Raw genomic sequence first — 15,150 nt, forward strand, 5'->3', positions numbered from 1 at the left:
CGAGTCGAGGGTAACTGTTTACAAAGGTAACGAGGCTCTGCCGAGTTTCTGCTGAACATTAACCCTGAGAGCTAGATATTCCTGTCTGTAACAACAGCCGAATGTTTGAATCTTTTTTCTTGCATATTACAAATTAATGATATTAGGCAAAGAAGTTACGAAAACTCTATTTTTATTAATTATTTAGCTCTTTTTCTTATAGTAGCATATGAATTTACAACTTTGTTCATAACGGTATAATGGCGTCATCGTAAGAACGCAATTCATTCATAAAAGGGTGTGTTTTACATGGGGATGTGTAGCACCAGTGTAATTAATAGATAAACCTGTCTGATTTGCAAGAATACCAAGATTATTGCCCCTATCTCAGACGAGTCAGGCCTGTTATTTTTTTACTTTGGCTCAAAAGAGTTATGAATGTAAACTTACCTAAAGATCCAAAATTTTTCATTGTTCTAAGGTAACCACATAAACACACTTTCAAGTTGCTGCCATAGAAATCTTCCTTAAATTTGTGTATAATATGAGTTTCCTGAAATATAACACATGTTTATTTATCAACTGTTTATAAAGTTTATACACAGTGAGTTGTAAGATTAGGCCTAAAAACAACATTGTTTGTTTCCCCTCCAGCTACCTACCCACAAAAGTGGGTTTTATTGCTTAACAATTAAAAGAATTTAAGAAAATGTACAAATAATGTCACTCCAATACTTGAATAATGCAGTAATCAGTCTCCCAATGGCCATTACCAATACTGTTAATAGCCAGTCAAATAAACTCCATACAAGATGTTTTTGGCATTAAATGATACAGTGTCTTGCTAAAGGTGGTACACTTGACATCCTCTGTAATTCTGTAAAAGTCCTATTGGAACTGTTTGCAAATGCATAATTGTGCTGATAAGGATGATCTTAGGTTGCCTTGGTAACGAAAAACAAAGAAGACAGCATGATTTGGAAAACATGATTATAACTATAGTCATGAAAACTGACTGTCGCTAGCTCAATTAAAGTTTCTTGTTACTAATCCTGGATATTTATACCAGCCAAATCAATACAAAAAGGTTTTAGAATAGCTTGGCAATACATTACGAAAACTTTATCACCCAAAGAATGATCATTGCCTTACCATAGATTTCACTGTGTTTTGGTAATATGGATTCCAGCCTATACTCATTACCATTTTAAACACAGGACCATCAGCCACAGAGGCCCAACCGTAGTAAACTCCGCCTCCAATCTCCTCCGGTAATTGCCGAACAACCTCCAACGGGAAATTGGCTGAAATAATAGAAAGGAGAAATCAACAGGATATTTATTACTCCACACCCTCTAAGAAGAAAAGAGCTGAAATACTAGGAAAGAGAAATACACATATATGAATATTTATGACTGAACAAACTTTAAGAAAAATATTCTAAAATATGCTGATATAATTGAGAAGGGAAATTTATGCATACATGTTATTATCTTTAAGAGGAAATTAGCTGGAAACTATAAGAAATAATAATCAAATAACAATGCAATATTCAAGCTTACAGTGCACTCTGTAGCACAAATGAATAAGTAAATTGGACAAATGGCTTTTTTCTAAATAATAATTTATCATTCATTTTGGTCTCTGTTTCTTTTTTCAATTTCCTGAAGCTACATATAATAAAGCTTTCACAGACTGTGACAGAGAAAGAAAGGAATGTAAATGATGTAACATCAAAGTATTTTCACCTCATGCAATATCAAATCGCAACAGTGGTATATGTATGTGAAAACATTAGTATAGCCATGTATGAAACTATGATGACATTATTCATTAACTTTCATCTTTCATCCATCATTTAAATCTACAAATTACAGAGTCAGCCAGGGCTACAGATAACATTTTGTGTATATTGGGTAATTACCCCTTATTTTGTGATCTATTGGGTTTTTTCTATTTTCTTTGAGTTATTTCTGTATTTTTTACCCTACCCCCTCTAACCAATTTGGGTTATAAAGTACAAGTTCATGCATTTTACCCAAAATTTTTGACCTTCATTGTAGACATTTGTAGGTTTTGTACGGTAATAAAAAAGCTACTTACTACTTTGCTTTATGGTTTATTGGCCTAGGAGATTTCCAAGTTGCCTTATATAATTTAAAGGTTAAAACAGTCTGAAACAGTATGATCTGCCTGATGTACGCGTTAAGTAATAATTTTCGTCATAACGCACCAGTTCAAATGAAGTTTGTATAAATAAGAATTCATTTACTTTTTCTTACCCTTAGTTATTATTTCTATTGGGTTTTTAGACATTTTAAATGGGTTATTACGCAAATACGCATGTTATCTGCAGCCCTGGTCAGCTTGAAAGCAAGTTTGCAGGTGTTGCAAACTACATCAAGATGGCAATCCAGCTTTTCTGTCTCTTATATAAAGAAGAGGAATAAACTGGAAAGTCATTGACATGGACACCTGCAAAATAAGGTGAATGATCGATTGATTGATTGGGTTTTACGTCACATTGACACAGTATAGGTCATATCGCGACGTTTCAGCTTTACTGGTGGAGGAAGACCTCAGGTGCCCCTCCGTGCATTATTTCAGGCATGAACGGCACATGAGTAGAACCACCGACATTCCGTAAGCTAGCTGGATAGCTTCCTCACATGAAAGAATCCAAGCCCCTGTCGGGATTCGAACCCACAGCGGTGAGGGGCAAGTGGTTTGAAATAAGGTGAAAGGAAGCCAACTGTAGACCAGGAAAAGCTTCAAGGAATACACTACAGTATGTTTTTGTTTTAAAACTAGGCTTTAGAAGTTTCAATGTGAAATTATTCAGATTGAAATGAATGCAGGTTTCTAGGACTGATTTTTTTATTGATACTCCCGTCTGTAGATTTTCCACAGTCTTTCTGGAAAAACTCTGGAAAATAACTGATTTTCCATGAATTTCCATGAATTTTCATGGAAACAAGCTTTTTTCCACAGTATTTACAGAGTACTCTGGAACAATTTTCATGGAGAACTCTGGAACTTGACTTTTTCATCAAAGAAATAACCATGAAACAGTTCTGGAAACTCTGGAAAGTTAACACTTAGACAATTTTCAAGGAGTTTTACTCTGGAAAACACTTAGTCATTTTTGAGAAAGTTTTGGACTTAGGAAATTTTCATTTTATTTCTGCATTTACATATACTGCACTAAAGTCTTAATACATTTAACTTAAATATTTTTTCTTAAGTAGTCATAAATAATCTTTTTAATATAAGATAGTTTTCTGGTTTTAAGACATAATGAAAATAAAGACAATTTAAAATATGGCATTGACACAATTGTAAATTGTTGAAACAGCAAGAATTGAATTTAATTACTTAGCATTGAGATTGGTCATACATGTGTACTCATTGTAATTAAAAGTAGCAGTTAGCAAAATAAACACTTATAGTTAAACAAAATGAAACCGTAATAAGCCCCTCAAAAGCTCAACTGTTTCTTTTTTATTGCAAAAAAAAAAAAAAAAAACAAAAAAAAGCTAAAAAAAAACACATGCAACTCCATTGCCACACTTTGGCTAGGTATTTTTTCATTTAACTCTCATTATTTTCAAGGTATCTCATATCAAGCCTCAGATCTGAGAGGTTCATTATTATATATTACCCTTAGTTGGAAAAAAAAATACACAATTAAAGAGAAACAAGTTGAATTTAAGAACAAATATTATTGTTATGCACTTATGTTTCTTTATTAATTGATGATAAATTTATTATGTATCTCTATTGAAGTATATATTTTATCTATATATTCATCTTGTGTAGAAGTAACTTATGTATAGTGATTAATTTCTGGAACATTCAAATCAGCATCAGCCACAATGTAAATATTTATGACCCCTCAAGTGGAACCCACTGTTTTCATAAACACCAAAGTTAAACTCACCTATCTGATATAAGAGAATAGAAAGAGGTAAAGTAGGTTTACAACCTACTATATTACACTGTAGTTTCCAAGTAACTTAATACCCTTGCAGAACAAATCACAGGTCAGAACACTCCTTCCAGGCGGGTCATTTGAACAGAAAGCATTGAAAGCTAATGTTTATTAGTGCCTAACTGCTTGTAAGTTTTGTTTTGAAAAATTATGTTTGAGCATTGGATATTAGATCAAATGAGTTTAAACTGGACAAATTTACAAAAGTTTTCTGGAAATATGAACTTTTAAACATGTGTATTTCATGATTCAGTGGAAATGGAGGGAACTACATGTTTATCATTGTATATATAACCATTTCTAACAGTAAGTGTACAAATGTATTTTTATTTTTTAACACTTATTATTTTAGTTTTTTCAAATTTTCTTTGCAAGTATACACTGTTTTAGTGATTGTATTTCTACAGACATGTAACTTTACAATATTAATAGTTAAGAAAATCTTTTTCATTTTTAAATAATGGCGGGAAATTTTAAATCAGAGATTATAATTTTCCATTCAAAATATTTGTGATTGAAACAGATTCCATATCAAGCAATGAATTTCCAAATTCACATTTAATAAAATTCATATGCCTTAATTGTAATAATTTCTTGTTACTCATGTACATATGTTTATTTTTCAACATTCAGGTTGCAAACTTTCAAGTCTTTGAGTCACATGAGATGTTTCCTCTCAAGGATATCAGATCAGGGAAAATGAATAAATGTACTGTTGAATACAGAATGCTTACAGAACTATCCTGGTAATAATTTAGTTTGTTTTGTTGAAAAAAGTCGAAGTAACATGTTTTCATATAAATGCATGCTATTTTCCAAACACTGAACAAAATGTTGCTCTTCATGTTTTATGCATATATTATTGTTATACTGACTCCACTGAACACATCTCAAACTTTCAGTGGTAATTAAGTACTTGTGAAGATCATTAAGTAATTTAAAATACCATTACATAAAGTTGTCATTACATAGCTATAGGAAAAGCAGGGAAATAATTGACACAAGTTTATCATAATGTTGATTTTGACCAAAAAAAAAATATTTTCATCAAAGCATGGTATTTACTTTGTATAACTCTGTGCTGATATTCTGAAACAAGAGGGCCATGATGGCCCTGAGGTCGCTCACCTGTATATAGCCCCCGAACAACCCCCCCCCACTCGGCCCAATTTTTACCCAAGGGCTTTTATTTGTTTAATTGAACAGACTTGGTAGACACCCATAAGAAGATGTTTCATGCAAAACATCTAAGTTCTAGCTCATTAAGTTTTTTAAAAGAAGATTTTTTAAGTTTTTACTATACACATATAGTTAAAAACAATGACACCCCTCGGGCAGGGCCAGTTTTGACCCCTGGGCTTTTATTTGAACAAACTTTGTAGATATTTACTTAAAGATGTTTCATGCTTAATATCTAAACTCTAGCTATTTGGGTTTTTTCAAAGAAGATTTTTAAGTTTTTGCTATACACATATAAGGAAAATCAATGACCCCCTGGGGCAGGACCAGTTTTGACCCCAGGGCTTTTATTTGAACATACTTGGTAGACACCAATTAGAACATGTCTCATGCTAAATATCTTAGCTCTAGCTCTTTGGGTTCTTTAAAAGAAGATTTTTTAAGTTTTTACTATATGTATATAGGGAAAATCAATGACCCCCTGTGGCGGGGCCAATTTTGACCCCAGGGCTTTTATTTGAACAAACTTGGTAGACATTCACTAGAAGATGTTTCATGCCAAATATCTAAGCTCTAGCTCTTACGGTTCTTTAAAAGAAGATTTTTTAAGTTTTTACTATATGCATATAGGGAAAATCAATGACCCCCCAGGGCGGGGCCAATTTAGACCCCAGGGCTTTTATTTGAACAAACTTGGTAGACATTCACTAGAAGATGTTTCATGCCAAACATCTAAGCTCTAGCTCTTACGGTTCTTTAAAAGAAGATTTTTTAAGTTTTTACTATATGCATATAGGAAAAATCAATGACCCCCTGGGGCGGGGCCAATTTTGACCCCAGGGCTTTTATTTGAACAAACGTGGTAGACATTCACTAGAAGATGTTTCATGCCAAATATCTAAGCTCTAGCTCTTACAGTTCATTAAAAGAAGATTTTTTAAGTTTTTACTATATGCATATTGGGAAAATCAATGACCCCCTGGGGCGGGGCCAATTTTGACCCCAGGGCTTTTATTTGAAGAAACTTGTTAGACACTCACTAGAAGATGTTCCATGCCAAATATCTAAGCTCTAGCTCTTAGGGTTGTTTAAAAGAAGATATTTAAAGATTTTTCTTTTGGTTGCCATGGCAACCAGAGTTCTGCATGGAATTAAATTCTTTGAACAATTTTTAAAGGTGACCACCAAAGGAACATTCCTGTGAAGTTTGGATGAAATTGGCTCAGTGGTTTATGAGGAGATGTCATTTAAAGCAAAAGTTTACGGACGGACGACGGACGGACGGACGGACGGACGGACGCCGGACGGACGCCGGACGAAAAGCGATCACAAAAGCTCACCCTGTCACTTTGTGACAGGTGAGCTAAAAATCATTGAATTGAAAGTTTTCCATCTTAACTTTTTTCACCCTTTCATGTTTTTTATCAATCCTGTTTAAACAATACTAATTATATTGACATTGTGCATATAACACAAGTACATGTATTTATTTATATACAATTCATAATTTTCAGTATCCATCAGAGAGGTCACACCAAAAGTCAAGAAGATGTTGCATCATGCGAAGTGAAGGATATATACATGTGTTCTAGATGGATGTTGAATTACATTTGTTTGAATAAAACACTCTGACTTCAAAATAATTGTAAAATGTGCAAATTACTATATGTGTTTGAATTCTTGATGACTAGAGTGCTTTTTTGGATATGCTAATAAAAACATATTAAATGCAAATTAAAAGGTCATTTAATTTTATTATGCAACCATCATTTCAGTAATCCCAAAATGTTCCAGAGTGAATTCCATAGTATTTCCAGAATTATTTCAAGGCTAATGGCATCTAACCCCATATCCTATTTTTAACTGCGGAACTTTTTCCACAGCGGCTCCGGAACATTTTCCACAGCGGCTCCGGAACATTTTCCAGAGTAACTCCGGAACATTTTCCAGAGTCACTCCGGAACATGTTCCAGGGTCACTCCGGAACATTTTCCAGAGTCACTCCGGAACATTTTTTCCGGAGTAGAATGTCATTTTAGCAGAATAATTTCCAGAGTTGCTTTGAAGACTCTGGAACATTTTCATGGAAAACTCCGGAAAAGTTTCATGAAAAAAGCTCTGGAAATTCATGGAGAAAGTACATGATAATTCACGATTTTTTTTTCAGTTTTCTTTGAACAACTCCGGAAAACTAGTCCGAATTATCCAGAGTTGGCAATTTCCATGAAAATTCCGGAAGTTTTCATGGAAATTCATGGAAAATGTACGGACGGGTAAAAAAATAAATAAATGTACTTTGTTGGATTTTACTAACACTCTAAATGTTATATGATGACTCTCCAGCTTTATTGCTGCAGGAGCACATTACATGCCCCTTTGAGGATCATTTGAGCCGCGTCACGACAAAACTAACATAATTGGTTTGCGACCAGCATGGATCCAGACCAGCCTGCGCATCCGCGCAGTCTGATCAGGATCCATGCGTTCACTTAAGGACCCTATAACAAGTAGAGAAATCTCTGATAGCGCAGGCTGGTCTGGATCCATGCTGGTCGTAAACCCATTATGTTGGTTTTGTCGTGACGCGGCTCATTTCATGAACAAACAGTATACTGTCCTGACTATCACCACTGGGCCTGGTGTTCCTTTATCTAGCTGGATAGTTCCCTGCGGCCATAGAAACCAGTCCTAGCTCCAAAAGTCAAAAATACAATGTTGTAAGGCAAGAGTTTTGAAGTCGTTGATCTTAACAACATGACAAGGGAAGCTCCCACTAGCGATTTTATATAATTGTTTTTCTAACTTCTTTCAATGCCTGTACTTTATTAAATATTAACTTTATTTATTTTAGAAATTGCATTCAAACATTACCTTTATAAACATTATTATAAATGTACTGGTATCTTACAAGAAAAAAATATCATAACAAAGTAAAAACAGTCATGTATCACCTATTTTATGCTTCAGATATTTAAAAGACACAATGATAGACTTGTATGATATTACATTTGAAAATATAGTACTACAGGTAAACTATACTCTAAAGGCATTTTATGTAAACTCATTTCAACAAAGAACCATTATAGAAATAGCAAATGAAGTATCAAATACTGACAAAGACATTAATATTTCCATGGGGTATTTGCATTTTTAAAGATAATAATGAAAACAAGTAATTCATTTACACAGAATCTATAAAAGGTAAAGGTCTTGTTTATTATAGTTTCACCCCTACTGAAAGGGCCAGCCATTCCTAACTTATGAGATGCCTTTTGCTTGCATACATGTACCATGTTCCTCCCAACTCCTACAACTATGTCAGGCACCAGGTGGATAGAAATCGGTAATCATTCACTTTAACTACCTTGCGGCTGACTACGTGGCCATTTCCGAACAAGTCCCACAAGAAACATTCAATCTTTAATTTACGCTGCCCATGGGGCTCGAACCTTTGACCTTCGCACCGAAGGTGGACGTCTTAACCACTAGGCCAACAGTACTGGTTTAATCAGTATTATCGTAGGAAGCTATAAGTTTGTAGAAACACTTTCAAATCTGAAATCCAATCCCCAATCCAAGCCTCAAAATAAGTCGTTAAGTTATCCCTGTACATATTTTGCATGTACATGTATCTTATCCCTAAACATGATCTGGCATAAAGAAAATCTTAATCATAATTAATAATTCAAGAGTGATCCTGAATGTCAATGAAGACATTAATTAGATTGTAATGCTTCACTGAATAGTTCAATTTGTAAAAGACATTTATTTTTCGTACAACAGTGTGTTGACCTATTAATATCTGTATTTGGCTCTCTTGGATTTTACGAAAAACAAATCACACTTGGTCGCTTCTATGCCTGAGTAAGATCCTTCTGTCTAAAAGTAAACTCCAAATCTTTTAATGTAATAAATAATTCTAGCATTAATCAATTGATTTTGAAATCCTATTGTTTTATACGGGATAAATCACGTTGTGTACAATGTTGCAACTTCTCGGTGGACTAAGCAAGAAAGTCGTTTTCGGCTAGATTTGTGTTTGGCAGGTTACTATATGCATGGTAAAAGGGACAAGTTGCTATTATTTATTGAAAGTACCATTAGTATGCTACATGTACACATAAAAAATATAAAATTTGCTTGAAAAAAGGAAAAGTAATTAGCTTCTCATTGAGCTAAGGGCAAAAATTGCGTTTTTTGGAGTTGGAACCCTTGTCTATATATAAGGATTGTCACCTGTTTTCTTGGTCTGGACCTATTTTGGTCACAAATAACCCCAATATAGAGTCCAGGCACCGTTACCACCCCTACAGTACCCACACCAGTAGTTCATGCTTCCAAAACTGTATAAGCTGCTTTTTAACATTTTTGTTTTTCATCTGATGCGGCATTAAAGTTTTTGATTAGATCCGTTATGTGACCTAACCAGAATAACATAATTATGTTGATTTAACCTTATTTTTCATTTGCAAATTCCCTTGTCCCAATAAACAATAGTGCACTTTGCGAGAAAACAATTATTTAAATATCGTTCTATACCATTTAAAGTATCAAAATATTAATACCGTCATTAAAATTGCCTATTTAACTGTGAAACATCAATTATGCTGACTACAGTCAGCCATTACATTTAGGAGCTAAGCGAGACCTCGTATGACGTAATTCACAGGAACAGTTTAGAGAAGGGTCGTGTACTATATTTAGAACATCTTTGTTGACATGATTTCAATATTTTTAATTCAAGATAATGTTTTGTTTTTTTTGTTTTTTAACTTTTAGTACTTAAATAAAATTATATTGAATACATAACTAGTCAGTAAATCACCTTTTTCAATATCTTTAAAAAAGTAATTTATAAAAAGTTGGAAGCACATTGGTACTGTTTTCTTAACCGTCCACGAAAATTAACCCGTAATGGTCAATCACGTAATCACGTGGTCAAACATTTTGGCAATATGTCAGAATTTTTTACATGTCGGAAACTTTTAGGTAGTTTATGTTCGTAATAAGTTTTTTAAATGTCCATTCTTGGCTTATCAACAGCTTATACATACTTTTATCACAGTATGCTTATTTTTACTTCATGGCATGTTCGATGAATGAATAATTATTGGTGGACATTCCCTACGGGTCTGTCTTCAGCGTTCATGTCATGTACGCAGGCCTTTCCCTAGGCACTTTAAACACCGCACTCCCGCTGTTACTTAATCTCCAAGTTAGTCTCACCGCTGTGCCATAAAAGTCAGCACAGCTTGTTTTTTCAGATCACTGTTTACAACTTTGTATAGCACTTGCAGAATAGGCCTCCATGATTAATCAATTAACACAGCGGCCATCAATCAGCGTGTGTGATAACGGTTTAACAGGTTGTTTATAGGGTGCAGTCTGTGTGAAAATCTGTCAGTCCTCGGTCAAGTTGTCCGAGATATATTCCATTACCGTCAGTTCTCATGTTCAAATAAAATTTCAAGAAGCTAAAACTATTAATGAGCTGTTTGATAATAAGTTCCCGGTGACGCAAAGAAATTTGTTAAAAAACCAGTCCCTTCAAAAATTTACATCAGCAACGGTAAATTTTGCCGTAAATTACAAATTTTAATTTTTTTGTTTTTTTACGATGCATACATAGGGACTAGGCACGTTGGGGTGATAGTAAACAAAAGTAAAAACTAAAAAAAAAAAAAAAAAGAAATTACCCCATATAATTATAATACGGGGAAGTCAAAGACCGGGCCCGCGAAGCGGGTCCGGGCTTTGGCTTGCCCGGCTATAGACTACACGTGCAGGGCTCTCGATTGACACGGGGATCCGGGTTTTGACTCGTGAAAATCAGGAAATGCACAAATTTGACACGTGATAAAATCTGCTCAAGAGTCAATTTGCCACATGGGATTTTCAGCTATGCAATAATAATTACCTTTAATCCACCCCTAATTACCTATCAAATCATGCTAATGTCCAAATCTCACTCATTAAAAATGTCAACAGGCAGTATAAGCGGTGTATAAAATGCTTTACACACAGCAATTGTTTATACCCTGTGCACTGAGGCACGACAATTCAGTGGCTGCAATTTGACAGTGCTAAAAATAGCTCTACACAACTGATAAGAATTACATACTTGAAGTGTCAATTATTGATTGCTTTTAAAGGTTTATAATACGTCTTTGATTAACTTGGAGTACCTGCGCATTTGTTATTTCTTTTTCCATTAAATATTCTCAGGTACATTTTGGTATTTAAAATTAATATGATATAGCATACAAGTAAAGATATTTTTTTTATATTTTATACATTTAATTTAATAAAAAAACTGCTGCTTATTTTATTCTTTCACAGCAATTCATTTTTTTTTTTTTTTTTTTTTTTTTTTTTTTTAAGGTGGAGGAGGGGGGGGGGGTATATAGACATTTATAATTAGGCATTTTTTTCTGTCAATTTAGACTTTGGAATTTCAAAAATGACCTCCAATACAGTCATTTTTGTAATATAAAAATGATTCATGAAGTCAAATGACACTAGAAAGAAATGATTTGACTCATGAAAATTTTGGCTAAAGAGTCTTTGACTCGTGAAATTCTGACCCTACTGAGAGCCCTGACGTGTATATTTAAAAGAAAATCACATAAAAAACAATTAAAAAATATATAAAATTCTATACCTATCAAAAGAAATTTTCAGTGTCAGTTCTAGTCGGGCGCCGCATTTACAATGTAACTCAATGATAAATGGCGGGGTATTCCGATAACGGAACAAATCTCCACTTTTCGGATAAATGATAATCGCCGAGTGTTCCGAATGAAAACGGAAGCGGTACATGTAATACCGAATGACACCTTTAAAACGGAAAGAATGAAAGGAATTTTTAACGACTTCCCCGTCCATAGGCTTTGCCTAATTTCATATTATATAGACTATATATTATATATGGGGTATTTTTTTTTTTTTTTTTTTTTTTTTTTTTTTTTTTAGTTTTTACTTTTGTTTACTATCACCCAACGTGCCTACTGGTTGGAGACCACCAAAACCGGACAACCATCAAACCCGGACGGCCCAGAAAATGCTTAATTTTGTATTTTCTTTGTTCAGTGGATGACAGTCACTTTTTTACCAACAATTAATGCATGTTTCTTCTATAATTAAGTAAATAAATTTATTCAACCTCCATAACTGGTAATATTTTAATGTCAATTTCAAGAACATTGATGTTGGAAATTTGAAAAAAATGCCTGACCTCTTATACTAGCTATAATCAATGGCAGAATAAACAATAGAATACCCAAAACTTCAGCAATTATTGCTGATATATTGTTTATCATGCTAAAAGCAGTTTAAAATTCAAACACTTAAGCTTTAATCTTAATTAAATCAATGTCATTACATATCTGTCCGGACACATGGTACTGTACTATGTACAATATCGGTAATTTAGATATTCTCCTTGACGGGCCTCAGATATAAGTGTCAATACATTCAGAAATAAACAAACTAGTTTGTAAGTTAGGGGAAGAACCTAGCTGAACTGTGTCAAATTTTTAGGTCTCTATGTTAAAAATTATGAAATCTGTATGGAAAAATGTTCAAAAAGTGTCCGGTTGATGGTTCCCGACCAGTACAGTAGTCCCTGTGGATGCATATTGAAATAGCCGATAAATAACAATCTTTATTTAATGAAAAAATATTTAATCTGATATAATCAAAATCAACAACAACAAGAAATGTGAATGTTGCTGAAAACAGACAAAATCGTCTTGTTATTTTCTACATTAACCAAGACGTACAAGAAGTAGATCTAGGTCAAGTTCAATCTATTTTCTCGTGTTTCTAGACCCAAAGAAATTATTTTATTTGTAAATCTATAAATTATATATTAAAATGTTTACCTGTAGGAATACCAAGATCCTTACTTCCTCTACCAAAACCTTTTACCACTTCTCCCTCAGTAAAATATGGTAGTTTCTCTGTCATTGTAAGTTAAATTATGAAATGCGGCTTTTCCGTGATAGGTTTACTTTCTTTTGACAGGTCAAGGTCATACATCTTGGCTAAAATTACGAGTACGAAACATTCCGGATACTAAGTGAAACACCGCTAAATATTATCCTTAGACGAAACAAAAAGCGAAATAAAAAGACGAAAGATATCATGTGTTGAGACAATGACCATGCAGTACATGTTTGAAAACGAAATGGACTGAGGGTAGTTTCAATTGTGCATTATGGAATCCAGGGTCTGTCAAATAGGAATGCCCTGCTGTATCAAACATGTCTTATTTCCCTCGAGGGGTCGACTTGTGTCTGCAATTTTCATGTAATTTTGCTGTTTTTTAATGCTTCTCAGGGATCACTTTTCCTCCAGATATTTGTAACAAGTTGCCCCGTAATTCACTTCAGTGTTGTTTTATTTGTCTGATCCTTCGGTGTCATTGAGTTCGGCACTTTGAAAGTGTTGAGAATTGAGTACCGCTCAGGCTTGTACAAGGGGCGTGAGGGATCCTGCACTTTTTCAGTATCCCTCATGTAGAGACTCAATCAATCTGAGTCTGCAATTTTCATGTAATTTTGCTGATTTTTATGCTTCCGATGGATCTTTCCAAATAGGAAATTAGGGAGATCATATTTCAGAAATAATTATATTATTTTAACCATTTTCTTCATTTATCATACTTTAAACATGTGTAATTATATTACATTAGTCAGTGTAAAAAGCTCACCAGAGCTTATGTTTATTGTTGATGTATCCGACTTATAAATAAAATTTACTTAACTTGACTTGAAAATTAGGATGATAATTTACTTCGTTTCGTTTAAGCTGTAATGCGCATATGTTAATTCCCCTCTTGAAAACCTATGCATGCGAAATAACTCACGCCAGAAGACTGCTTTCCCGGGTGAGGTAATCACTTTTAAAACAGCAATAAATTGTGGATTGTGGAAGTGGAAAGAGAATCTCGTCATTTTTTGAATCCAAATCCACGATCTCATATTAAGGAGTCCGATGCTGTACCCCTACAACAATCTTCCTCAACAAATAGTTATGAATTTTAAATAGTTACCCATAATGAAGGGAATCAACATGGAGAAGGACTTGGTATAGATCGATGTCATCTATTTATTACTATTCTGAAACATGATTCAGTGCTATAATATATACATTTGTAGTTGTAAAAATACTACTATCATATAATGATATTTCTAACAGATGTTTTTAGATATTTATTTAAAAAAAATATTAATCAAAAATATTCCTCTTACTATTAGAAGGTTTTAGAAAATAAAGATTCAAATCATAGAACTTCTCGCTTGTTCCCACAAATCTACTGGTTCCGATGACATGTCAGATATGTTACACCATTATTTCAGCCATTGTTTTGGTACGAGTATCTGTAAAAGGTAAAGGTCTTGTTTATTATAGTGTCACCCCTACTGAAAGGGCCAGCCATTTCTGACTTATGAGACACCTTTTGCTTGCATACCATATACCTCCCAACTCCTACCACTATGCCAGGCGCCAGGCGGATAGAAATCGGTAACCATTCATTTTAACTACCTCGCCGCTCACGAAGCGGCCATTTCAGAACAAGACCCATGAGAAACATTCATCCTCAAATTAACGCTCCCGTGGGGCTCGAACCTCAGACCTCCCTATCTGAAGGCGGACGCCTTAACCACTAGGCCAACGGTACCGGTATGTTAAAAGTAAGGTCATCTGAAAATCTGTTAACCCATTACGTGATATACACGCCTTTTAACGCCTTTTTCACCCCCCCCCCCCCCCTTTTTGTTGACTCAAATGTTGGAAAAATGCCTTATTTAGGCCCCCAACACTTGTTTTTGTTTGAGAAATGTTGTTAAAAAAGTGACCACTTTTCGGCGTGGTCCCCCGACCAAAAGATACATCAGGGGGTTGCCAGAAGGGGGATGTGCCCCCTTCTGTTTGGGGGGTTTGAAGGGGGCGGAGTCCCCCTCATCGCCAAGAAAATTTTGGACTTGTGAGAGGCT

The 15,150-nt window shown here is 34.3% G+C and overlaps 1 protein-coding gene across 1 annotated transcript; it reads right to left on the reverse strand.

Moving 5' to 3' along the window:
* Positions 1-429: 429 nt before the first annotated feature.
* Positions 430-13,192, reverse strand: LOC132721775 (riboflavin kinase-like; the record flags this gene model as incomplete). The annotated part of the gene is given in 3 exon segments (XM_060706153.1): positions 430-532; positions 1,132-1,283; positions 13,033-13,192. Coding segments are annotated over 3 exon segments (340 nt in total), but the record flags the coding sequence as incomplete, so codon positions are not given.
* Positions 13,193-15,150: the final 1,958 nt, after the last annotated feature.

This window comes from Ruditapes philippinarum, unplaced genomic scaffold, assembly GCF_026571515.1.
Source record: "Ruditapes philippinarum isolate M1 unplaced genomic scaffold, ASM2657151v2 ctg9650_1_1_1_1, whole genome shotgun sequence".
Classification (NCBI taxonomy): Eukaryota; Metazoa; Mollusca; class Bivalvia; order Venerida; family Veneridae; genus Ruditapes; species Ruditapes philippinarum.